Below are 27,097 nucleotides of genomic sequence, written 5' to 3'. Positions count from 1 at the left end.
TCACTCTATAAAGATCAATATGTATAATTTTTAGTGTTTCTTTTATGAAGTTGGGTCCTATGGTTGGCACATGAATGTTTAGAATTTCAATATCCTCTTGATTTTTTTCCTTTAATGAGTGTGTAGTTTCTTTTCTCTTCTGATTAGTTTTAGTTTGAAGTCTAGTTTGTTGGATATTAAAATGCTGTGCCTGCTTGCTTCTTGTGTTGGGATCTACTCATCTAGTCTTCAAACATTTGTTTGAAGAATTTCTTGGTACCAATATTTGGTCTTCTCTTTATTGGGTGAATGTTATGTTCTTTGGCTACTGTCGCCTTCTCTGGATCCTGGGCAAGTGTGATGACTGTGGGGTCCCTGGGTAGAAACTGTTCCTGGGTCATCCTCTGACAGAAAGGAATAGAGATGGGACAGGAGGAAAGGCTGAGAGGGTTCCAGAGAAAGAACTAAGCTAAGCCCCAAATACAACTTTAATAAGCAAAATAATGCTCTTTTGAATCAGACCAGTTTGACAGCCATCCTCTGACTTTCCGATTATTAAGCCAACACAAGTAGAATCCCCCTACCTCGTTACTTTAACAAACATACATAGTCCAATGAGCACTACTGAATAAGGTGTCCCTGTGTAATTGAGACACAGTGGGGTAATACAAGTGGTTAGGAAATGAAAACATGAATGGAGTTTTTTTCTCTTACAGAGATGAATTTATACTATATATGTGGGGTTAAAACACATAGTTTTATTTTTTATTCAAAATTGCAATTAACATTAAAAGTAGTTGCTTAAATTAGTTCTACAGATATGCATAACTGGCCTTCAGTAGGGTATTAGAGATCTGAACTTGTCTTTTAATTGACTTTGTTTTCCTTTTGAAACTAGGTTGTTCAGAGAATATTCTACACAGTCAACAGATCTTGGAGTGGAAAAATTACTTCAACAGAGATAAGAAAAAGCAACTTTTTGCAAGTATGCCTCTCATATAAAGATGTATAAGGGCCAATTTAATAATTTTACTTACTTTTCTTTTCTTACTCTATTGCAAAGTTCTAAGTATTACTTCTTCCAGGCTATAAGCACTTATCAGTTACTCATGTGGGGAAAAGGCTGTTAAAATAAAAATAATATGGGCTATCTGCCTGAAGGTATCCACTGTGAAACAAAAACAGAAATGCACATCTACAGCTGAATTGATAGATGCACATAAAAGTTGCAGAAGAAGCTCAGAAGGATCGACATATGATTTTCATCTTGGAGAATATCAGGAGTTTAGCAAGATAAACTCTCAATAGGAAGAGGGCTTCCAGGAAGCAGCAGCAGCACAAGCCAGAGCCAGAAGCAGAAATGTCCCTCCTGTTCAAGAATTTCCAACTAGTGGAAGTGGCCAGGGCTCCAGTGATAGTAACTAGGTTGGAAAAGTGGGCTTGCCAAAGAAATGGAAGTATATAGACTTGATTCAGTAATGACTCTGCTTTGCTAGAAATAATACATTTTATTCAGTTATCTTTTTTTTAATTAGGTGTTTTCCTCGTTTACATTTTCAATGCTATCCCAAAGGTTCCCCATACCCACCCCCCCAATCCCCTACCCACCCACTCCCCCTTTTTGGCCCTGGCGTTCCCTTATTCAGTTATCTTATCAAACAAAAAACTATTGACCACTAGTGGGAGCCTTTTACCAAAGTAATATATAAAGAAAATAGAATGATTCACACTTGAAAAAAAAAAGTATTTTAAATGGATCATGCTAAACAAACCTTTAATAATAACCGTACCTTATTGCTCTGTATCCTCCCTATTTTATCTTCACGTTACTTAGACAAGGTATTGAAGACTTGGAAAATTAGCAAACCATAACGTAGAAATAAATATTTTGTTACTCTATAACAAAAATTCTCAATCTGTGAGTCACAACTCCTTTGAAGATTAAACAACCCTGCATATCAGATATTTATGTTACAATTCATAACAGTAACAAAATTTAGTTATGAAGTAGCAATGAAAGTAATATTTGAGGATCACCACAATATGAGGAACTGTATTAAGGGATTGCAGCATTAGGAAGACTAGGAAGTACTGCTCTAAAATGAACAGTCTGTTTGTAGTCATTGAACATCTGATGTCTGCCTGGGCTCTCAGTTGGTATTTAAAAATGGGTTAAGAAAACAGTAATTTCCTTAATAACAAAAATTATAATTTCTCACATTGTAAGGCATGTGTGTATATGTACTATACGTGTGGCTGTTGCCAAGGAGGTCAGAAGAGGGTGTTGGAGCAGATGGAACTGGGTTCTGAATGACTGGGAGCCATTGTGTGGGTACTGGGAACTGAACCCAGATCCCTGCAGGAGCAACAAATGCTTCTAACCCTTGTGCCGTCACTGGAGGCTCTAATCTTTTATTATTTTAATAAAATCTTCTGAGACTCAGGTATTGTTGAGTAACTTGCACAGAAACACACAGAAACAGGCTGCAGAACTGAGAGTAGAAGTCAAATGTTCTCTTTCTACGGGGTGATTTATTTTCTTCTCCTCTTTTTCTTTTTCTTTCTTTCTTTTTCTTACCCATCTCCTTAGTCTTCTTCTGAGTCTATGAACAAATGCTCAAAATATTCTAGTTCTATTAATATATTTAGAGTAAAAAATAATCAAAAATCACTGTTTATGCCATGTGGCAGTAACACACACCTTTAATCTCAGCAATAGGGAGGCAGAGGAAGGCAAATAGATCTCTGTGAATTCGAGGCCAGTGTGGTCTACAGAGTGATTTCCAAGACAGCCATGACTACACAGAGAAACCCTGTCCTGGGGGTTAACCATCACTGCTTATCCACCCAGCATTTCATGCACTTCCCATAGAGAACTTATCTATCTGTATTCTTATTTTAAATTTTATTCATTTATCTATGTATGTAAGAGTTTTGTTTGCAAGTATATATGTATACTACATGTATGCTTGGTGCACTCAGAAGCCATAAGACAGTGTCAGGTCCCCTGGGACTAAAATTACAGAGAGTTGTGAGCTATCATGTGAGTGCTAGAAATTGAACCTGGGTCCTCTGAAAAAGTAGCCATTGCACTTAACCACTGAACCATCTCTCCAACCCCAGTGGCCTTATTTTATATACATAGTATATTGTTTTGTTTTATGAGAATGCTATATAGAAGGATATTTTCATTCATTTATTCATTTGGAGTTGGGGTAGCATACAAATGCTATTGTCAGAAAAACAAGTTGCCAGAGTTGAGTTGGGTCTTAGGTATCAAATTGAGGGAATCGGGCTTGGCAGAATTGGAACCTTTACCCTCTTAAGCCATCCTACTGGCTCTATGGGGCCTTTTTTTAAGTATGTGGGAGATACATACTACTTTATAAATTTGGTGGGTTTTCTTTCCTCTTGAAAATGTCTCAGGATTCCTTCTATTTCTGTCCATCTATTCTGCATGATTGATTGCATGGCTATGCTGTAATTGATTATATATTCCTCAACTGAGGCTTAGGACATTTTTATATTTTTGTTCTATTACAATGATTTAGGGACCATCCTTGAACCATACTCTTCTGAGTATATGAATAACAATTTCTCTAGGATAGACTACTAAAAAGAAAATCCTGGATTAAATGATACTTTAATAGATGGTGTTAAATTAACTCTTAAAATCCAATTCATCCTTTCTCTTACATATTCACTAACTTGGGAGCAGAGGAAGCCCTAAGTGAGTAAATCCTGAGTGGATGGGTATTATGACATGGGCAGAGCCTATGGAGGAATCAAGAACAGACAGCCCGTAAGAAACTGGCAGACTCTTTACCCATATGGGCTAGGGTCAAAAGAGATGACAAAGCTTTTCTTGAGTCAAAGTATGAGTGTTTGTGGATGAGTAATCTATGTGTGCAAGAACTAGCAACTGTGCCTTCTTCCTCCTGGTATAGCTCACCTACAAAGACTTCCTGCTGAGACCAGCTTAAATCCTACTACCACCCTGTGCTGTAACTGATAAACAAACTGAGGTTCCAGGGCAGTTCTAGAGAACCCCACCAGATCCCAGCTTTCCTGTATGTGTGCCTGTTTGTCTATCTGTCCTTTCTTCATTCTCTTGCTGTGAGGGGACCCAAGCAGGGCAGGATGGCAACAAACAGCAAAAGTTAATGTACACTTATACCATGTGTTTCCTTTGTGTTATGAAGACTATAACTTAATTTTGCTTACTTAATAACCTTCCATTAAACAGTTTATATAATTTTAATGATTTTTTTCAATTTACAAAATCACTTCCTATTGTAAACATTTTAAAAATAATGTATCAGTGTCTTAGTTTGGGTTGCATTGCTGTGAAGAGACACTGTGACCAAGGCAACTCTTACAAAGGACAGTATTAATTAGGGATGGCTTACAGTTTCAGAGGTTCAGTCCATTATCATCATGGTGGGAATCAAGGCAGCAGTTGAGGCAGACATGGTGCTAGAGAAGGAGCTGAAAGTTCTACATCTTGATTCAGTGGAAGCAAAAGGAGGGGAAGACTCTTCTGCAGGCAGCCAGGAAGAGGGTCTTTTCTGCCCTGGGTGGAGTTTGAACACTCAGAGCCCTCAAAGCCCATCTACACAGTGACACACTTCCTCCAACAAGGCTACACCTATTCCAAGAAGGCAACACCTCCTAATGGTGCCACTTCCCATGGCACTGTTGAGACCGCCACAATCAGAGCGATGCATTCCTATTACGAGTTCATACTCTGTCCTTTGTGTTTTCTGCCTTGTATCCCACTTTATTTCCAGTTAGTATTGTTAGCTAGTTTTCTTTTTATTTACACTTGTCTTTTATGGGCCTCTTATTTTGGACATTTTCTTTTTAAACTTTTATTACATTTGTGTGTGGTATGAGTGATCAGGTAAAGGTCAGAAGTCAGGAATCTGTTCTTTCCTTCAGTATGGCCCCTGGTATCAAACTCAATTCATTATGCTTAGTAGCAAGCACCTTTACTGTTAAGCCATCTCACCAGCCCCATTAGACATATCTCTTTTATATATATATATATATATGTGTGTGTGTGTGTGTGTGTGTGTGTGTATATGTGTATATATATATATGTTTTGAGGGATTTTTTTATATTTGATCAAAAATATTTTAATAAGGAGATTTAGTCCATTTATATTTATTCCTGACATTTTTCTATTAATTTTTCTTAAAGTTTCTTTCATTTATAAAAATGTTTTCATTTTTCTACCCACTTAATTGATAATTTTGGTAACTACAGAGTTATGTATACAAAAGCCATTATTCCTGGAATCTCCTAGTGGTACAAACTGAGACAGAGACTAGCTCAGAGTCCTTAGCTCCACCCACTGCCTTCTGTTTCAAGCCACCATATGCAACCTCAATTGTATACATAAGTAATGCTTATGATAAACTTGATTCCATTACAAAGCCAAACATTATATATATATCCACATTCTTCTTAATATTGCTCATATAATTTTGAAAAATTAAGGAATCTTAGTTTATGAACATGAATAGTAGAGGACTGGTTATTAAAAAGTTACTCTTTTGGCCAGGCAGTGGTGATGCACGCCTTTAATCCTAGCACTCAGGATGCATAGGCAGGTGGATCTCCAAGTTTGAGGTGAGCCTAGTCTACAAAACAAATTCCAGGAGAGCCAGAGAAACCCTGTCTCAGACCACACAAACACAAACACACACACACACACACAGAGTTCCTGGCTTGGTACCAAAATCAAAATTTTAAGTTAATGAACAGAAATTTTTGAGACTATAATAACCAAAACTAATTGAACATCATTTAAAAATTAATTCTTGGGCCGGGCATGGTGGCACACACCTTTAATCCCAGCACTTGGGAGGTAGAGGCAGGCGGATTTCTGAGTTCGAGGCCAGCCTGGTCTACAAAGTAAGTTCCAGGACAGCCAGGGCTATACAGAGAAACCCTGTCTCGAAAAACCTAAATAAATAAATAAATAAATAAATAAATAAATAAATAAATATTTTATTCATACCATTTCAGACTCTGGCCCTTTTGGAGGAAGAGGAAGATATAAACCAAATCACAGATTACTTCTCTTATGAACATTTCTATGTCATTTATTGTAAATTCTGGGAACTAGATGGTGATCATGACTTGTACATCAGTCAAGCTGATCTGTCTCGATACAATGACCAGGGTAAGTGATTCTAGATGCTAAAGTAAAGCTATTTCTAAAGTTGTATAAATTGTCTACCCTTGTGATGAGAAATGCCCTTTCTTAAATTCTTCAAGTCTCATTATAAGGCCAATAATGTTTAAATGAGAATGTACAAAGATTTTGTTTGTTTGTTTACTCTGTAAACCAGGCTGGCCTCATACTCATAGAGAACTGCCTGCTTGTGCCTCTCTCCAGTGTTGGGATTAAAGGTATGTGCCACCATGCCTAGCCAAAGATAATTTTTTAAACGTAGAGACCAGAGAAGGTGTTTGGAGGTAAGTAAATAACCACAGTTTTTAAACTGGGAAGTCTTTGTAGTTGTACGTGTCATAATTATATGCTGATAGTTAGATGCAAGTCTATTTGAAAACTTTCTTATTTACCAGTATTCTTACTGTTAAGTAAAAATTAATGTTAATGCTAAAAAATGAACTCCCTACCCTTAGCTAGTTTTATCTGATCATCAAGTTTCATAGAGCTTTGCACATTTAAGAAACTGAGATTTGGTTTGGTTTGGTTTGGTTTGGTTTGGTTTGGTTTGGTCTGGTCTGGTCTGGTCTGGTCTGGTCTGGTCTGGTCTGGTCTGGTCTGGTCTAATCTGGTTTGATGTGGTTTGATTTTGAGCCAACCTGAGCAGCCCAGGCCTATAGTCTCAGATCCTGAAGAAGCTAAGGCAGGAGGACTTCTGTAAAGCAGTATTTGGAACCCAGCCTGGGCAACATAGACCCTATCTGTGAAGGGAGGGTAGGGAAACCAACAGAGTTCTCTCTTAAATTCTTGGGTGCCAAACAGAAATCATGACCAAATACTCAGATGGACATATTGGATAAACATGGTAATGCTGTTGCCTTCGTCCTTCAAACAGTCATAATCTTTCTGTCATCAATAGCACATATCACCACATTCATTAGGGTCTCTGATCAGCTTTGTTAGGGATGCATTTCCCTGTTAACCATGTTTGAGAGCCAGCTTGTAGAGATCTTGCACAACCTATGGCTGGAAAGCCCCCTCTCCTATTGTTATTGCCATCAAGTTTCTAAATATTGTATCTACTAATTGGGTCAGTGTTAATGACATGATGAAGGGGACACTCAAAATCTACATTTTTGTCCACTTACCTAATTCAGCTTCAGACCAGTCTTTAATTTAAACCTTCCAAAGCTAAAACAACCTTTTTAAAAAGACATTAAGGGTGCATGAGTGCTGGCTCAGCAGTCAAGAGGACTTACTGCTCTTGTAGAAGACCAGGCTCCTTTCCCACCACCTAGATAGCAGTTCGCAAATGTCTATAACTCCAGTGCCAAGGGACCTGATGTCCTCTTTTGGCCTCCATGGGCAGCAGACACTCATACACAGAAAATAAAATTAAGTTGGCTTAAAAGATGTTAGCATTAGAATTTAATATTTTTGCTGTTTTCTACATACTATTTCTCTCTAATATAAAATATTTATTCAATAAATCAAAAATCAACAAAATACAGAGACTACACCTGTGGTTCTAATTTTCCTACCCAAATTGACTTATCCTTATGTTGACTACCCCTAACTCTAAGCAGAACAGATGCTGGGAGCTGCAGCCCTCTACTGAACTCCTTGGTAGTTCTGAATTTTAGTGTGTATTCCATTGCCTGGGGGACTTGTTAAATAATAAATAGCTCTAGAGATCCCTTCCCCTCCCCTCATGTCTTTCCTTCCTCCCCCTCCCGCTCCCCTCTCCTTTTGGCTATTTTGAATTTTAAAAAGTATACTGCTATATATTTTCTAGGGTCTGTCATCAAAACCCAACATACTATTTAAAGATATAATTGTTCCTGGGGATGTAGCTCAGTAATAGGTTGGCTGCGTAGCATGTTCAGTTGCCCAGTAGAACTGATAACAGCAAAGAAGTATTCATTGATGGAGTTTCTTTTAAATGTGTATCTTAGACTCTTATAGAATGGGAATATAAGAAAAGTATGTTTATGGTATGTCTTGGTATCTTTTCTAAAGCTGCTTGGAAGCATTTCCTATTTCACTTTGTGCACTTCCTGTAACAATGTAAAATGAAGCAATCAGTTTCCCTTGAATTTAATACTAGGATAAAAATTGTCTTGTTTTAGAAGAAAATTTGTCTTGTTTTATTGGACAACAAAATCAATACAAATTCTGTGTGTTTTTGTCTTAGTTGTCAGAATGCTCAGAATTAACTTAGAACTGAACTCTGTAAATAACTAAACAGATGTCAGGGACAATCATTGGCCTGATTTTTTTTTTTAATTAGTGGTTGATAGTTTAAACTTACTTCATTCTTATAAAAAATATAAATTATGTGTAATAAAAATTTAGAATCTGGGCAGACAAAATTTCTGCACAAATGGGGGTAGGGCCCCCAAGGTCCCACCCTTGCCAGAGGAGATTCTGGTGGTCATTGCTGAGGGAAGAAGACTCACTTTCCTGTAGGTACTCACTTTGCCAGTGGTAGCTTTCCCAGGCCCCAGGGAAGTCCCACACACGTGTGCATATGAGTAGTACTAACTGGAGGCGAGAGGCAGGGGGATGAAAAGGACACTACGGTTGGGAGAGAGACAGGATAAAGGACACTTGGAGTTATAGAGTCTTAATGGTAGATGTTCAGGTCATAATACAATACATAAAGGTATGGTGTTTTCAACGAATACATTTTAATACAGTAACTTTAAAGAGCTTAGGGGTTGAGGATGTGCTTGGCTTAGCACATACAGGCCTAGGTTTGATTCCCAGTACCACATAAACTGTGTCCAGTGGTGCATACCTTTAATCCCAGTACTAGGAGCAGGAGGCTCAGAAGGTCAAGGCCATTCTCAGTTATAGAGCAAGATAGAGTTCATCCTGGGATACCTAAAAACTTGTCTCAAAGGAGGAAAGAAAGCAAAGGAAGGGGAAAGAAAGAAGGAAAGAAGAGAAGTAACTACTGATACTCTTGCTGTGTAAGATTATTATGGTTAACTTTAGCTTTAGCAAATGAAAACAAATTTTTTAGGAATATTTCTCACTAACTGTACTTCTTATTTATATTTAGCTTCATCAAATAGAATTATTGAAAGAATATTTTCTGGAGCAGTAACAAGGTATGAAAATTTAAATTATGAATTGTATTTAGTGGGCTAGCAAAACACTTTAATAGAAAAATAAAATAAAACAACTTGAGTTTCAAAATGAACTATACTATTGCATTTTAGCAAAGCTTTCTGCATGATTTGGCAGGGCTACTAAGTTATTATTGTATCTCAAAACCATACAGTTGTGCCTTAATAAAAGACATTAATTCCATAATATTAATCCAACATGGCTGAGTGGTGGTGGCACATGCCTTTAATCCCAGCATTCAGGAAGTAGAGGCAGACAGATCTCTGTGAGTTCAGGCCAAACTGTTCTACAGAGAGGGTTCCAGGACAGCCAGACCTACCCAGAGAAAACCTATCTCAAAAAAAAGAATAAAACAAAATTAGTCTGGAGTCTAAATATAAGTAACAATATCTGTTGCCATTAATTATCAAATGGGAAACCAGGGCCAGACCTAGTACATGGGCCTGTATCCCCAGACGCCTGTATCCCCAGACGCCTGTATCCCCAGACGCTTACAAGGCTGAGGCACAAGGTTCACACACTGAAGCTTTCTTGGGCTTCAGAGTCAATTCAAAGCCTGTCTAGATAACTTAATAAGACCTTGTTTCAAAGCTGGGCGTGGTAGCACAGGCCTTTACTCCTAGCACTTAGGAGACAGAGGCAGGTGGGTCTGTGAGTTCAAGGTCAGCCTGATCTGTATATTGAGTTCCAGCTACCAAAAGCTACATAGTGAGCCCTGCCTCACAAAAATTACTTAGTTAAATAATAAAAGTAAAAGAAGGATAAGGATGTACCTCGGTGGTAGAGCACTGCCTGTGTTTAGGCTTTAAGGTTAAAGCAACATGGATTTTTTTTTCCTTAATTTAGGCAAATGTCTTCTAATTTCACCTTGTAGGCCTTTAAAAGTTTAAAAGTGAGATAGGCCTACAAAGGGGTTGCCCTTTCTGAACTATCCAGCCTTATGAGGAATCTATCATTTTCCTTTTTTTTTTTTTTTTTGAATTTGTAAATTTCTAAAGAGTGTTACTTTATTTCTTAATTGCTTAGAAAATTTTATAACCATGTGTTTTCTTCAGAGGAAAAACTGTACAAAAAGAGGGAAGAATGAGCTATGCAGATTTTGTTTGGTTTTTGATTTCTGAGGAAGACAAACGGAACCCTACCAGGTAAAGTTTTGTTGTCGAGATGTACACATATGCACAAAGCTGGGAAAGAACAAGTGTATACTTGTAAACTGACCCAGGCTAGCCACAGAGGATGTGTCAGACTGTCTGTCCTGGAGGAGCTCAGGCTAGGAAAGGAGAGGCACAGAATGCATGGTCATGGGGTGGGAAGTGAAAGGCTGTTGCACACATAAAGGTAAAGTGAGGCCTGCTCCTCCCAGGAGTGAGAGACAGAGCTGGTGTTTATAGTGAGTGTGGGATAGATTCTGCAGACTTTAGTTCTTTTATAATCTGCACCAGTTCTGTAGTAAATTGAAGAAGGAAGGAAAAGCAAATTGTGGGACTAGAAAGATGGCTCGGTGGATAAAGCCATTCATTCCATGCAGCTTGAGGACCAGAGTTCAGAGTCCAGCACTACATAAAAGCCAAGGTCTGAGGACCCTACCTGCAATTCTAATGTCCAGGAGACTCAGACAGGGCATCCTTAGGGCCAGAGTCCGGCTAACTAGACTAGCTGAGTCAGTGAGACGCGTTTAACAAGAGACTTCCCCCAATAAATACAGTGGAGAGCACTTGGGAAAGAAACCTAACAGCAACCTCTGCCCTCTACATGCTTATATAAATGTGCACTTCCACCTACACACATACATGTAAACATACTATGTAAGATCATAACCTCATGCTCCCAGTTGAAATTATCAACCCTATTCCTCGGCACTCTCAATTATGCCTTATTGTGTAATGTGAACTTACATATTTCTTTCCACTGCTGTCTCCTGACTAGGCCAGAGACCTAGGTCCCTCTCAAAAGGCCCTCTTGCCTGTAAAATAATGTCCTATACCAGTGAGGCATTCTTGATGTAGATTTGGGTAAAAAAAATTATTGAAAAGGCTGGAGAGATGGCTCAGCAGTTAAGAGCACTGGCTGTTCTTCCAGATGATTAATATTTGATTCCCGGCAACTACAAGGAAGTTCACAACTCGCTATAACTTCCAGCCTCTGGAGCAGTGGTCCTCAACCTTTGGGTCACAGCTCCTTTGGGGGTCGCATGTCAGATATCCTGCATATGAGATATTTACATTATAATTCATAACAGTAGCAAAATTATAGTTATGAAGTAGCAACAAAATAATGTTATGGCTGGGGGTCAGCACAACATGAACTGTGTTAACAGTCACGGCGTTAGGAAATGTGAGAGCCGCTTCTCTGAGGAACCAGGCACACATAGACATACATGCAGGCAAAATATCCCAACACAGGCTGGAGAGATGGCTCAGTAGGTAAGAATACTGACTGCTCTTCCAGAGGTCCAGAGTTCCAATCCCAGCAACCACATGGTAGTAGCTCACAACCACCCATATGAGATCTGACGCCCTCTTCTGGTGTGTCTGAAGATAGGTACAGTATACTTACATATAATAAATAAATCTTTAAAAAAAATCATCCAGACACAAAGTTAATTAAAAGTTTAAGCCAGGCAGTGAGGGCACACACCTTTAATTGCAGCACTTGGGAGGCAGAGGCAGGTGGATTGCTGAGTTTGAGACCAGCCTAGTCTACAGAGTAAGTTCCAGGACAGCCAGAGAAACCCTGTCTCAAAAAAAAAAAAACAAAAGCAAAACAAAACAAAAAAATTAAGTTATTGAAATGCTTAGTGTTATGTTCATAAATAATTGAAATAGAAAATAAGCTATTTTAGGATAGCTGCATTTTTTAAAAAACTGCCATTCTAAATACAGTGATTTGTAATCTAACTTAGAGAACATGAATAAAGAAAGTAAATATTTCTGATGTATACATGTGGGTACAAAGATATGTGTTGGTACAACTGTGTGAACATGAGGCCAGAGGTCAGCCTCTAATGGTAGGGCTCAGGGGCCAGCGACCTGTGTTTCAGATAGGGGCTGTCAGTTAAGACGGCCTGGCTGACCTGAGAGCTCCAGAGACGCTGTCTCCATCTCCCCAGCACTAGGGTAACAGCACAGGCCACCATGCCTGGCCTTTCTCATGGGTTATTGAGAGTTAGGCTTGCACTTTATAAACTGAACCATCTCCCTCGTCTAATTCTCACACGCAGGAAGAAAACTGTTGAAAATATATATATATCATAAAACTAATCTCTTCTTTTTTAGAGAGAGAGATCTTTTTCTTACCCAGGATGACCTGTGCATCCTCCTATCTTACTCCCCAACAAGATGTGTCACATACACTTCTGTGCCCAACATTAGATTAAACCTTAATTGTGATACTCCATATTTTCTACTAAATGTTCTCCTAAATAGTTATAGTTGAACATTTTGGATATCTACCATTTTTTTAAGAGATATACATTTTAAATTTCTAGGTTAAAGGGGGTTGAGAGTTTTTGTTTTGTTTGTTTTGTTTTTATTTTTAATGGCATTAGGTAAACCAGTCATGCTTTAATCCTAGCACATGGGAGGGAGAGACAGTTGGATCTCTACAAGCTTGAAGCCAGCCTGGTCTACAGGACAGTCAGATCTACACAGAGGAACCCTGTCTCAAAATAGGACAAAAAGGTAGATAGATAGATAGCTCCCAAAATGCATATGAAAGAAAAATAAAGAATTTCAGAAATAAACATGAATTTACAATTACTTTTGAAGACTTAAATATCCTACCATCAATAATGATCTACCAACCACAACACTTAACAAGGAAATGTAGATGGTACCATAAGCACTAGCCAGAACTATAGCCTTCTCGATCTAACAGACATCTGTACAGCACTTCATTCAGAAGCAGCTCAGGTACACACGGGACATTTGAAAGGAGGAGTATAGTTCAGACACAAAGACATCCTCATATAGAATACTTGCTTAGCACATACAAAGCTCTAGGGTCTATCCCTAACACTATACAAAACAGGCCTAATACATTCTTATATATTATGTATCATGCATTCAGGAGGTTAGGTAGGAGTATCACAAGTTTAAGGTCACCCTTGGCCAGATACCAAGTTCAAGGACAAACTGGACACTATAAAACTATATAGTTAATTTTTTAAAAGGCACAGGGTGAGGGTCTGAATAAGATGGTGGCTTGGAAGTCAAGTTTAAGGGGAACGGGGAAGCACACACTTTTAATTTCAGCACTTGGGAGGCAAAATCAGGTCAGCCTGGTCTATATATATATAGCAAGCTCCAGGACAGCCTGGACTATATAGAGAGACCCTGTATCAAAAAATGAAAGCTGAGCAGTGGTGGCGCACGCCTTTAATCCCAGTACTTGGGAGGCAAAGGCAGGTGGATTTCTGAGTTCAAGGCCAGCCTGGTCTACAGAGTGAGTTCCAGGTCAGCCAGGGCTATACAGAGAAACCCTGTCTAGAAAAAAAAAAAAAAAAAAAGAAAAGAAAGAAAAGAAAGAAAAAAAAAGAAAAAGCTGTATCTAAGTGAGGAAAACAGGATAAGGCATCACAGATTAACAGCTTCTAACACTCCCTAACTCACTTGTCAGTGCATGACTGAACTCCCATAACCAGATTTGCTCCCCACTGCCACACAACAAAGGACATGGCCAAGCATAGCCATGCAGTCCAGCCTTAAGGGCATCTCCTACAGAAAGAACCTGTATCAGAATGGAGAAACATCACGTCATATAGAAAGGCAGGCCCATCAGTGCCAGTAGCCAGCCCAGTCTGGAATAGTTTGAAGCGGGACATAGAATTGGACGTTAGAGGTAGCTTTAAAGACGGATGGTCTCTGGCCTTCTGCTCTCTAACAATACAGAATGTTTGCTGATAGCTTCTAAAAAATCCTAAAAACGACCTTGCTTATTCTATGTATGGTTGAAAACCACTGTCTTGGGTGATTAACACTGTTGCCTGGCAGTGGGGAATCAAGTAAAGAATTTACTGCTGTCACTCCCTTCTCTCTCTGGCTAGGCTGGTTAACTCTTGTGGACCAGAGAGGTAGGAAAAAAAAGAATTAAGATGCTTTATACAGGCAGATATGCACAGACACATACACATTCATACATACATTTACATTTTCATTCACAGTCTCATTTACACATTAACACATTCACATTTTTGTTGGGCCTAACCACCAAAGTGGTTAAGTCTTATACACTCCACAAGTATTCATGCATGCTTACATGCATACACATATTCCTACACATATATGTACAGACAAACCAGACATACACATTTGGATGGATGGATGGATGGATGGGCCAGAGCTCCCCAAGCCAAACCATTCAACCAACAATTTTATTTCATTTCTCTGACCTTTTTACACCTTCTTAGATGAGCAGTTCTTGAGAATATTACCTCAGAGATAAAATGTTACATAAAAAGGGAGTTACAGAAGGATGTTGATATTAATTTCAAAGCCGTGTTTCATTTTAATATGTTCAATATAAATTCAAAGCAACAGTTTTTACATGGCCTTGCCTTATCATAGTACACATCTGTGACTGTATCCTTAGACCTAATTTTTTTTCCTTGAACGCAAATTTATTCCAAGTCTATTTCTCTTTTTAATGTAATTATGAAAGCTCATTGTTTTTATTAGGTAGCCTTTACTTACTATTATATAGAGGAGACATATTCTATTCTTGATTCTAACTTTATTACATCTTTCTAGCAAAATAACTAAGACCATCTATTAAAACTTTCTTCCTAAAATTATTGAATCAAATCGGGAATTCTATAGAATCAGTAATTCACCTAAACACCATTAATTCATGAAAGTTCATCTTTATGTTGATCTGTAAGAAATCTGATCAGTAGGGTGGGCTAATGCTCGGGGATTATTATATTAACTTAATAATGACAGGGAAGGCAGTCACTACAAGAAGCAATCCTGAGATGAAGTCTCTTTGGAATTCTGCCATCGAGTTCACTCATCATAGACCATGCAAAAACAGTAGGCCACCTCCAGAAAGGCCACCTGCTAGCCTTAGCCTATCCTAAATGGCTTCTGACACATCAGAATATCAAATGAGGGTGGGTAGGGGATTGGGGGGGTGGGTATGGGGGACCTTTGGGATAGCATTGAAAATGTAAACGAGGAAAATACCTAATAAAAAAAAAAGAATATCAAATGATTTCCCAATAAACAAGGAAGTTCTGAATGATGTATTTCAAATTCTGAAAGACCACAACTGCCAACCCAGACTACTGTTCTCAGCAAAACTATCTGTCATGATTGATGGCAAATGACCTTCAATGATAAAAGTAGGCTAAAGGAAGAACTAAGCCAGCCCTACAGAGGACACTAGGAGGAATTCTTCAGACTTAAGAGAATAATAAACACATCAAAGAAGCTACAGGAATTAAAAAAAAAACAAAACTACAAAGTAGATAATACAAATGAAGATTAGGAAAAGGCTACAAAACCTACAAAACAAATCAAATGAGATTAGTACACACTTTTCCATGCTAACTATGAATATTAATAGCTTCAATTTCTCAATCAGAACACACAGAATAACAAACTGGGTCCAACACTAGAGCCATCTATTTATTGCCTCCAAGAAACACACCTCACTATCAAAAATAAAGACTGTCTTAGGATTAACAGTTGAAAAAAAGTATTCCAAGCAAAGGAAACTGGGAAACAAGCAGATATACCTATTCTAATGTTTGACAGAATAGACCTCAAACACTAGCTAGTCAGAAGAAATAAAGATTAGTAGATACTGGTTAAGGGAACAATTTATCAAGAAGAAACTACAATCTAAACATTATATGCACTGAACACAGGTGTACCCAGTTTTATATATTACTAAATATGAGTTTTAGAAGAGATCGCTCAGCACTTAAAATATTCTCTTGCAGTGGATCTAGGTTTGGTTCCCAGCACCCATGTGGTGGGTCACAACCATCCTTAATGACAATTACAGGGGACCTGACGTCCTTCTAGCCTCCAAAGGCACCAAACACACAATGGTGCACATGTATGCATGCAGGCAAAACACTCATACACATAAAATAAAAATAAAAACATTTTAAGGTAATATACAGAAATAGAACAAATACTACTAGATAAAGTCAAATGATATCATAAACTAAATGTTCCTAACAAATATCTATAAAACATTCCATCCCAGAATTACAGAATATATATTACTATATAAGGCATTCTCAATAGATACTGGAAAATTGAAATAATTTCTAATATTCTATTTAGCCAGAATTAAATAAAGCTGAAAATCTTTATTTTCAAGCAAGAGAAACTACCAAAAATTTCTAATATTAAACAGTACCCTATTGGATGATAAGAGAATCATTGAAAAAATGAAGAAGGAAACCAAAACATTCCTAGAAATGGATGAAAATGAGAGTACAACATACCAAACCCATGGGATGCAAAAACTAGTCCTAGAACATTCATTTATGGTCCCAAGTGCCTAAAATTAAAAAGAAAAAAATCTTAAGACCTTCAAAAAGCAACAACAAACCAAACCCAAAAGCAGTAGATAGAACATCAAGATTAGGGCAGGAAATAATGACAAAGACATGAAAACATAGAGAAAATGGATGAAACAAAGAATTGGTTCTTTGGAAAGAAAAACAATATCGATTGAAGAAACCCTAACTAACAGAAAGAGAGAAAACCAGAACAAAATTAGAGATGAAAAGGGACACGTTATAACAGATACTATTGGTTCAGAAAATTATAAAGGCTTACTTTTTAAAGATGTAAGTTTTTTTCTACTCCATTAAGTAGGAAAATCTAAAAGAAGTATGTAAATATAAGTGTGTGTATGTGTATATGTGTGTATGTATATGTATATATATATGCAAACTATCTATTTAAAAACCAAAATATAAACATCTATGGTAAACAACAAGATTGAATCAATTAAAAATGATAATATACAACCACCAACAAAACGTAGCCCAGTACTGCAGCTAGAGATGGCTCAGAAGCTAAGGTTACACATGCTGTTCTCACAGAAGACCCGGTTCAAATCTCAGGACCCATGGCAGGCAGTTCACAATTACCTGTACCTCCAGCTCCAGAGGATCCAATGTTTCTAACTTTAGTGGACTCCTGTACTTACATGTAGATATCCTGATACAGACACACACAAGCAAACATTTAGTTTTTGAAAATATGTACTTGAAATTTTTACTTTGTATATATATATATATATATATATATATATAGAGAGAGAGAGAGAGAGAGAGAGAGAGAGAGAGAAAGAGAGAGAGACAGACAGACAGACAGACAGACAGACGACCAGATGGAGTCACTGAAAAATTCTACCAGACCTTTAAAGAACTAATACCAATCATTCTGAAATTATAACATAAAAACAGAAAAAGAATACTTTCAAACTCTTCTTATAAATTTTAATCTATTTGTTGTGGCACATGTCTTTAATCCCAGCATTCCAAAGGCACGTAGATCTATTAGTTCTCATCCAGCCTGGTCTATACAGAGAGTTCCAGGCCAGCTAGAGGCTACATAGTGAGACCCTGTATCAAAAAAATTAAAAAATGATTTTGAACAGTTTCATTGATGAACACAAATACTCCCAGGAGGCCTACTCTTTTCTTAATGGAAAGGGAAGAATAGTGGATCTGGGGGAGAGGTAAGGTCAGGGGGTGGAGGGGAGACAGTGGTCGAAATATATTATATGAGAGAAGAATATAAAAATAATCTACAAACCAAATTTAAGAATACATGAAAAAGTACCATTGTACTGATAATTTTATTTATTTTTAAAAAACGCAGTAGTAGTATAAGAATATGTTTTCATTTTAATCCCAGGTATAGGGATATGGGACTGCTTCAGATTGTCTAAAGCAGCTGACTATGATTTGCCTCGTGCTCTAGCAGGAGTGTGATTTTGCTGCAGATAGTTTCTGTGACTGTGCGATGTTTGGAATTCTGGGGACTTTTCAGAGGGTATAAAAATGCTACGGCTCCAAGAGGCAGTGTGGGTTGGTAGTTGGTTGCTGGCTGCTATTAGTTGTGGTTTGTTAAGTAGTCATATGCAAAGATCAAACAAAGATCAAACCTGCCTAATCAGCAGGAAGGAGTCTAATGATAACGCTGCCCCCTTTCTCCTCTATCCTTCTTTCTCTCCTGTCTAGTGCTAGAGGATTGAAAGGGTAGAAGACAGGGGGTGCAGAAGGATGGCAAAAAGAACCCACAAAGTAGCCAAAGTCCAGATACACACCATGATTGTGCTGACTTCATTATAGAGATGTGGGGTGGCTCAGTATATGTAAATCAATAAATGTAATATGTCATGTAAATGGACTTAGTAAACAGAGAAATGACTGGGGTCAGGTGAGCCGTGCATACCCTAATTGAGTAACACCAACTTCACAAAACAGTGCTTTTATTAAGTATAGGGAGAGGGGTCTCAGGGGTTGGCTAGTTTTGGTATGAAGAGCCTGTAAGCAAGCAGTCTCAGACTGTTAACATCCAAAAGCAGGACACACACTGGCCAATCATTTCTAAACACTCATACTTGCAAACATGATCAACATTCACACTTAGACCAGAGGAAGGCTTTGTCAGTTCCAATGCTGACCCATGTAGGGAAGGCTTTGCCAGTTTCCCGTGGATATGGAGCATTGATGTGGGCCATGCCCGTGTTAAATAACACACTCACCCAATCTTTACACATTGATTCAGCCCTTCCTCTACTCCCCGAATAGATCATACGGCCGTCCTGCCAAAACAATCTACAGATTCAAAGTACAATCCCAATAAAATTCCAGTGCTCTTTATCACAGAAGTAGAAAAGGCACCCTTAAAATTTGTATGGAAGAACAAAAAATACTGGATAACTAAAGCAATCCTAAACAAAAAGAATAGTGCTGTGTTGTCCCTTGAGAGGCTCCACCCAGCAGCTGACTCAGAGAGACACAGTGGATGGAGTTTGGGGACTCTTATGGAAGAATAGGAGGAAGGATTGCAGCCCCTAATGAGATAGGAACTCCACAGGAAGACCAACAGAGTCAGCTAACCTGGACCCTTGGGGCTCTCAGAGACTGAACCCCAACTAAAAAGCATACACAGGCTGGACCTAGGTTTCTCGGCACATATGTAGCAGATGTGCAGCTTGGTCTTCATGTGGGTCCTAAACAACTGGAACGGGGGCTATCCCAAAAGCTGTTGTCTTTTCTGTGGGATATGTTCTTCTAGCTGGGCTGCCTTTTTTTCTTCTTTTATTGAAAATAATTTTTTCATACAAGGCATTCTGATTATGATTCTCCTCCCAGATCACCCTCCCCTCCCATCCAAATTCACACAGACAAACATCTAAAAATAATATGATAAAAACAAACTAATTGGGATAGTACAAAACAAAAACAGAAGAGCCTAAAGGAAGGTCCAAAAAACCACCTGCAAACTCAGGCACACACACATTTGCACATAGACAATCCCCATAAAAACACAAAACCAGAAGCTGTAGGATATACATAAAGGATCTGTAAGGGGTTGGCGTGAGGGGGTTGGAGCCCTGACAAAGCATTAGGAGACAAACTCCAAACCTACCATTGAATTGATTTTTTGTTAATCATGGGCATGGCACCTGCCCTTAAGAATAGTTTGTATACCTGTATCATATGTAAAAGTTAAAGTCCTAGTAGATCACATACAGAAGCTACAATGTGAGGCCCCCTCAAATTAAATAAAGATAAAAATCTGAAGGAAAAGCACTACTGAGCTTTAATTCTAGAGTTAGCTATAATACCAAATTAGAGGTTTGGGAAAGGAAACTCTCCACATCTGAGATCTGAGCCAGGAGGGGTTGAGTACCTGCTGTCCAGCTCCTCAAGAGCTAGAGCAGGATAATCATGTGACCCAGGGGTTGGAGGCCATCTTAGATGACATAGTATGAATGTATTTAAAATAAATTAAAATTTAAAAAAGAAAAAAAGAAATGCAAGGTCAGAGACAACCGGCCATCTTCCTGGTGAGAGCACAGGGGTCCGCCCGGCCTGAGAGGTTTCTGCCTCAGGCTCAGGCGGAAGCCACCTTGGCTCCGGGACTTCTCAGAGGGCAGGCTGCACGGGTGATGGTGTGGAATACAGAGGCCAGCCGTTTCTGGGACAGGCGAGAACCACAGAGCTTCTGAGGCAGCGCCATCTTCGGCTCCAGACAACCGGCCACCTTCCTGGCCAAAGCAACACAGCTTCTGGGAAAGATCCTGTTTTGGGCCTTCATCTTCAGCCAGGAGGAGGTCCAAACACCAGATAACTGTGCACCTTCCCTGAAGGAGGAGAGCTTGCCTGCAGAGACTGCTCTGACCACTGAAACTCAGAGGAGAGAGCTAGTCTCCCACATCTGCTGATAGAGGGTAACAAAATCAACAGAGGGACAATCTCTAAACAAAGACAACTATAACAACTAACTCCAGAGATTGCCAGATGGCGAAAGGTAAACGTAAGAATCCTACTAACAGAAACCAGGACCACTCACCATCATCAGAACCCAGAACGCCCACTTCGCCCAGTCCAGGGCACCCTAACACACCTGAAAAGGTAGACCTGGATTTAAAAGCATATCTCATGATGATGGTAGAGGACATAAAGAAGGAATTTAATAACTCACTTAAAGAAATACAGGAAAACACTGCTAAAGAGTTACAAGTCCTTAAAGAAAAACAGGAAAACACAACCAAACAGGTAGAAGTCCTTATAGAAAAACAGGAAAACACATCCAAACAGGTGATGGAAATGAACAAAACCATACTAGACCTAAAAAGGGAAGTAGACACAATAAAGAAAACCCAAAGTGAGGCAACGCTGGAGATAGAAACCCTAGGAAAGAAATCTGGAACCATAGATGCCAGCATCAGCAACAGAATGCAAGAGATGGAAGAGAGAATCTCAGGTGCAGAAGATTCCATAGAGAACATCGGCACAACAATCAAAGAAAATGGAAAATGCAAAAAGATCCTAACTCAAAACATCCAGGAAATCCAGGACACAATGAGAAGACCAAACCTACGGATAATAGGAGTGGATGAGAATGAAGATTTTCAACTCAAAGGACCAGCAAACATCTTCAACAAAATTATTGAAGAAAACATCCCAAATCTAAAGAAAGAGATGCCCATGAACATACAAGAAGCCTACAGAACTCCAAATAGACTGGACCAGAAAAGAAATTCCTCCCGACACATAATAATCAGAACAACAAATGCACTAAATAAAGATAGAATACTAAAAGCAGTAAGGGAAAAAGGTCAAGTAACATATAAAGGCAAGCCTATCAGAATTACACCAGATTTTTCACCAGAGACTATGAAAGCCAGAAGAGCCTGGACAGATGTTATACAGACACTAAGAGAACACAAATTCCAGCCCAGGCTACTATACCCAGCCAAACTCTCAATTACCATAGATGGAGAAACCAAAGTATTCCACGACAAAACTAAATTCGCCCATTATCTCTCCACGAATCCAGCTCTTCAAAGGATAATAACAGAAAAAAAACCAATACAAGGACGGGAACCACACCCTAGAAAAACCAAGAAGATAATCCCTCAACAAAACTAAAAGAAGACAGCCACAAGAACAGAATGCCAACTTTAACAACAAAAATAACAGGAAGCAACAATTACTTTTCCTTAATATCTCTTAATATCAATGGACTCAATTCCCCAATAAAAAGACATAGACTAACAGACTGGCTACATACACAGGACCCAACATTTTGCTGCTTACAGGAAACTGATCTCAGAGAAAAAGATAGACACTACCTCAGAATAAAAGGCTGGAAAACAATTTTCCAAGCAAATGGTATGAAGAAACAAGCTGGAGTAGCCATCCTAATATCTGATAAGATTGACTTCCAACCCAAAGTCATCAAAAAAGACAAGGAGGGGCACTTCATACTCATCAAAGGTAAAATCCTCCAAGAGGAACTCTCAATTCTGAATATCTATGCTCCAAATACAAGGGCAGCCACATTCATTAAAGAAACTTTAGTAAAGCTCAAAGCACACATTGCACCTCACACAATAATAGTGGGAGACTTCAACACACCACTTTCATCAATGGACAGATCATGGAAACAGAAACTAAACAGGGACACAGTGAAACTAACAGAAGTGATGAAACAAATGGACTTAACAGATATCTACAGAATATTTTATCCTAAAACAAAAGGATATACCTTCTTCTCAGCACCTCATGGTACATTCTCCAAAATTGACCACATAATTGGTCACAAAACAAGCCTCAACATATACAAAAATATTGAAATTGTCCCATGCATCCTATCAGATCACCATGGACTAAGGCTGATCTTCAATAACAAAATAAATAATAGAAAGCCAACATTCACGTGGAAACTGAACAACACTCTTCTCAATGATACCTTGGTCAAGGAAGGAATAAAGAAAGAAAGTAAGGACTTTTTGGAGTTTAATGAAAATGAAGCCACGACATTCCCAAACTTATGGGACACAATGAAAGCATTCCTAAGAGGAAAACTCATAGCTCTGAGTGCCTCCAAAAAGAAACTAGAGAGAGCACACATTAGCAGCTTGACAACACACCTAAAAGGTCTAGAAGAAAAGGAAGCAAATTCACCCAAGAGGAGTAGAAGGCAGGAAATAATCAAATTCAGAGGTGAAATCAACCAAGTGGAAACAAGAAGAACTATTCAAAGAATTAACCAAACGAGGAGTTGGTTCTTTGAGAAAATCAACAAGATAGATAAACCCTTAGCTAGACTCACTAGAGGGCACAGGGACAAAATCCTAATTAACAAAATCAGAAATGAAAAGGGAGACATAACAACAGATCCTGAAGAAATCCAAAACACCATCAGATCCTTCTACAAAAGGCTATACTCAACAAAACTGGAAAACCTGGACGAAATGGACAAATTTCTGGACAGATACCAGGTACCAAAGTTGAATCAGGATCAAGTTGACCATCTAAACAGTCCCATATCCCCTAAAGAAATAGAAGCAGTTATTAATAGTCTCCCAGCCAAAAAAAAGCCCAGGACCAGATGGGTTTAGTGCAGAGTTCTATCAGACCTTCAAAGAAGACCTAATTCCAGTTCTTCACAAACTATTCCACAAAATAGAAACGGAAGGTACTCTACCCAACTCATTCTATGAAGCCACAATTACTCTGATACCTAAACCACAAAAAGACCCAACAAAGATAGAGAACTTCAGACCAATTTCCCTTATGAATATCGATGCAAAAATCCTCAATAAAGTTCTTGCTAACGCAATCCAAGAACACATCAAAACAATCATCCATCCTGACCAAGTAGGTTTCATCCCAGGGATGCAGGGATGGTTTAATATACGGAAATCCATCAATGTAATCCAGTATATAAACAAACTCAAAGACAAAAACCACATGATTATCTCATTAGATGCTGAGAAAGCATTTGACAAAATCCAACACCCATTCATGATAAAAGTCTTGGAAAGATCAGGAATTCAAGGCCCATACCTAAACATGATAAAAGCAATCTACAGCAAACCAATAGCCAACATCAAAGTAAATGGTGAGAAGCTGGAAGCAATCCCACTAAAATCAGGGACTAGATGTCCACTCTCGCCCTACCTATTCAACATTGTACTTGAAGTCCTAGCCAGAGCAATTAGACAACAAAAGGAGATCAAGGGGATACAAATTGGAAAGGAAGAAGTCAAAATATCACTTTTTGCAGATGATATGATAGTGTATATATAAGTGACCCTAAAAATTCCACCAGAGAACTCCTAAGCCTGATAAACAGCTTCAATGAAGTAGCTGGACATAAAATTAACTCAAACAAGTCAATGGCCTTTCTGTACACAAAGGATAAACAGGCTGAGAAAGAAATTAGGGAAACAACACCCTTCTCAATAGTCACAAATAATATAAAATACCTTGGCGTGACTCTAACTAAGGAAGTGAAAGATCTGTATGATAAGAACTTCAAGTCTCTAAAGAAAGAAATTAAAGAAGATCTCAGAAGATGGAAAGATCTCCCATGCTCATGGATTTGCAGGATCAACATTGTAAAAATGGCTATCTTGCCAAAAGCAATCTACAGATTCAATGCAATCCCCATCAAAATTCCAACTCAATTCTTCAACGAATTAGACAGGGCAATCGGCAGATTCATCTGGAATAACAAAAAACCGAGGATAGCAAAAACTCTTCTCAAGGATAAAAGAACCTCTGGTGGAATCACCATGCCGGACCTAAAACTGTACTACAGAGCAATTGTGATCAAAACTGCATGGTACTGGTATAGTGACAGACAAGTAGACCAATGGAACAGAATTGAAGACCCAGAGATGAACCCACACACCTATGGTCACTTGATCTTTGACATGGAGCTAAAACCATCCAGTGGAAAAAAGACAGCATTTTCAACAAATGGTGCTGGCACAACTGGCGGTTATCATGTAGAAGAATGCGAATTGATCCATTTCTATCTCCTTGTACTAAGGTCAAATCTAAGTAGATTAAGGAACTCCACATAAAACCAGAGACACTGAAACTTATAGAGGAGAAAGTAGGGAAAAGCCTCGAAGATATGGGTACAGGGGAAAAATTCCTGAATAGAACAGCAATGGCTTGTGCTGTAAGATCAAGAATCAATAAATGGGACCTCATAAAATTGCAAAGCTTCTGCAAAGCAAAAGACACCGTCAATAAGACAAAAAGGCCACCAACAGATTGGTAAAGGATCTTTACCTATCCCAAATCGGATAGGGGACTAATATCCAATATATATAAAGAACTCAAGAAGGTGGACTCCAGAAAAGCAAATAACCCCATTAAAAATGGGGCTCAAAGCTGAACAAAAAATTTTCACCTGAGGAATACCGAATGGCAGAGAAGCACCTGAAAAAAATGTTCAACATCCTTAATCATCAGGGAAATGCAAATCAAAACAACACTGAGATTCCACTTCACTCCAGTCAGAATGGCAAAGATCAAAAACTCAGGTGACAGCAGATGCTGGCGAGGATGTGGAGAAAGGGGAACACTCCTCCATTGTTGGTGGGATTGCAAGCTTGTACAACCACTCTGGAAATCAGTCTGGCGGTTCCTCAGAAAATTGGACATAGTACTACCAGAGGATCCCGCAATACCTCTCCTGGGCATATATCCAGAAGATGTCCCAACCGGTAAGAAGAACACATGCTCCACTATGTTCATAGCAGCCTTGTTTATAATAGCCAGAAGCTGGAAAGAACCCAGATGCCCCTCAACAGAGGAATGGATACAGAAAATGTGGTACATTTACACAATGGAATACTACTCAGCTATTAAAAAATGAATTTATGAAATTCCTAGGCAAATGGATGGACCTGGAGGGTATCATCCTGAGTGAAGTAACCCAATCCCAAAGGAACTCGCACAATATGTACTCACTGATAAGTGGATATTAGCCCAGAAACTTAGGATACCCAAGATATAAGATACAACTTGCCAAACGCATGAAATTCAAGAAGAACGAAGACCAAAGTGTGGACACTTTACCCTTTCTTAGAAATGGGAACAAAATACCCATAGATAGAGTTACAGAGACAAAATTTGGAGCTGTGACGAAAGGATGGACCATCTAGTGATTGCCATATGCAGGGATCCATCCCATAATCAGCTTCCAAATGCTGACACCATTGCATACACTAGCAAGATTTTGCTGAAAGGACCCAGATATGGCTGTCTCTTGTGAGACTATGCCGGGGCCTAGCAAACACAGAAGTGGATGATCACAGTCAGCTATTGGATGGGTCACATGGCCCCTAATGGAGGAGCTAGAGAAATTACCCCAGGAGCTAAAGGGAACTGCAACCCTATAGGTGGAACAACAATATGAACTAACCAGTACCCGGGAGCTCTTGTCTTTAGCTGCATATGTATCAAAAGATGGCCTAGTCGGCCATCACTGCAAAGAGAGGCCCATTGGACTTGCAAACTTTATATGCCCCAGTACAGGGGAACGCCAGGGCCAAAAAGGGGGAGTGGGTGGGTAGGGGATTGGGGGGGGTGGGTATGGGGGACCTTTGGGATAGCATTGAAAATGTAAACGAGGAAAATACCTAATTAAGAAAAAAAAAAGAAATGCAAGGTCAAAAAAATATGGATAGTTCAGTTTGATCCTTAGAATTCATGTTTAAAAAAAAAAAAACACAAAAGTCAGTCATGGTACACACTTGTAATCCCCGTGCTAGGGAGGTGAGACAGGTTGACCCTGGGGCTCACCAGTCAACTAGCCTAGGCTATCTGACTAATGAGAGGCCCTGTGTCAAATGTGGAAAAGCAATTGAGGAAGATGACCAATGTTGATCTCTGCCCTCCACATGTATGCGCAGACACAGAGACAGACAGACAGACAGACAGACAGACTTGCCTGCTGTAACTCTCTTTTTAAGATACTACTAGATAATGTACCATGTCAAAGGATGGGAGAAATATGAGATCCAAGAGAGACAATAGTGAAAAGAACTTCAAGATGAAATTGTGAACCAGGCATAGAGTTCAAACAGACCATGGGAAATTAAGTCAGAAGGAATCAAAGGATATTTCAAGAAAATTCAGTTGTTAAAATACCTGCTGTAATTAAATGTGTATCTAAACAGCTAGTGGCAACTTAAGGGGTAATGTAATAACAAGGCCATGGGAAGCAAAATTAAATGAGAGATAAAAGGAACATACTGTTATTAACTCTGAATAATGAACAGTTTTA

The 27,097-nt window shown here is 38.8% G+C and overlaps 1 protein-coding gene across 6 annotated transcripts in view; it reads left to right on the top strand.

The window, feature by feature from the left end:
* Ppp2r3a (protein phosphatase 2, regulatory subunit B'', alpha) overlaps window positions 1-27,097 on the top strand; it is a 146,844-nt gene that overhangs the window by 97,081 nt on the left and 22,666 nt on the right. For all 6 annotated transcript variants that reach the window (NM_001161362.3, NM_172144.3, XM_017313347.2 and 3 more), the window contains 4 exons: window positions 878-964; window positions 6,014-6,170; window positions 9,229-9,277; window positions 10,352-10,441. In NM_001161362.3, coding sequence (NP_001154834.1) covers window positions 878-964; window positions 6,014-6,170; window positions 9,229-9,277; window positions 10,352-10,441 — 383 coding nt within the window. The remainder of the gene's footprint in view (window positions 1-877; window positions 965-6,013; window positions 6,171-9,228; window positions 9,278-10,351; window positions 10,442-27,097) is intronic.

This window comes from Mus musculus, chromosome 9, assembly GCF_000001635.26.
Source record: "Mus musculus strain C57BL/6J chromosome 9, GRCm38.p6 C57BL/6J".
Lineage (NCBI taxonomy): Eukaryota > Metazoa > Chordata > Mammalia > Rodentia > Muridae > Mus > Mus musculus.
Note: the sequence above shows the minus strand (reverse complement) of the source record. Positions and strands in the feature narration are given on the sequence as shown.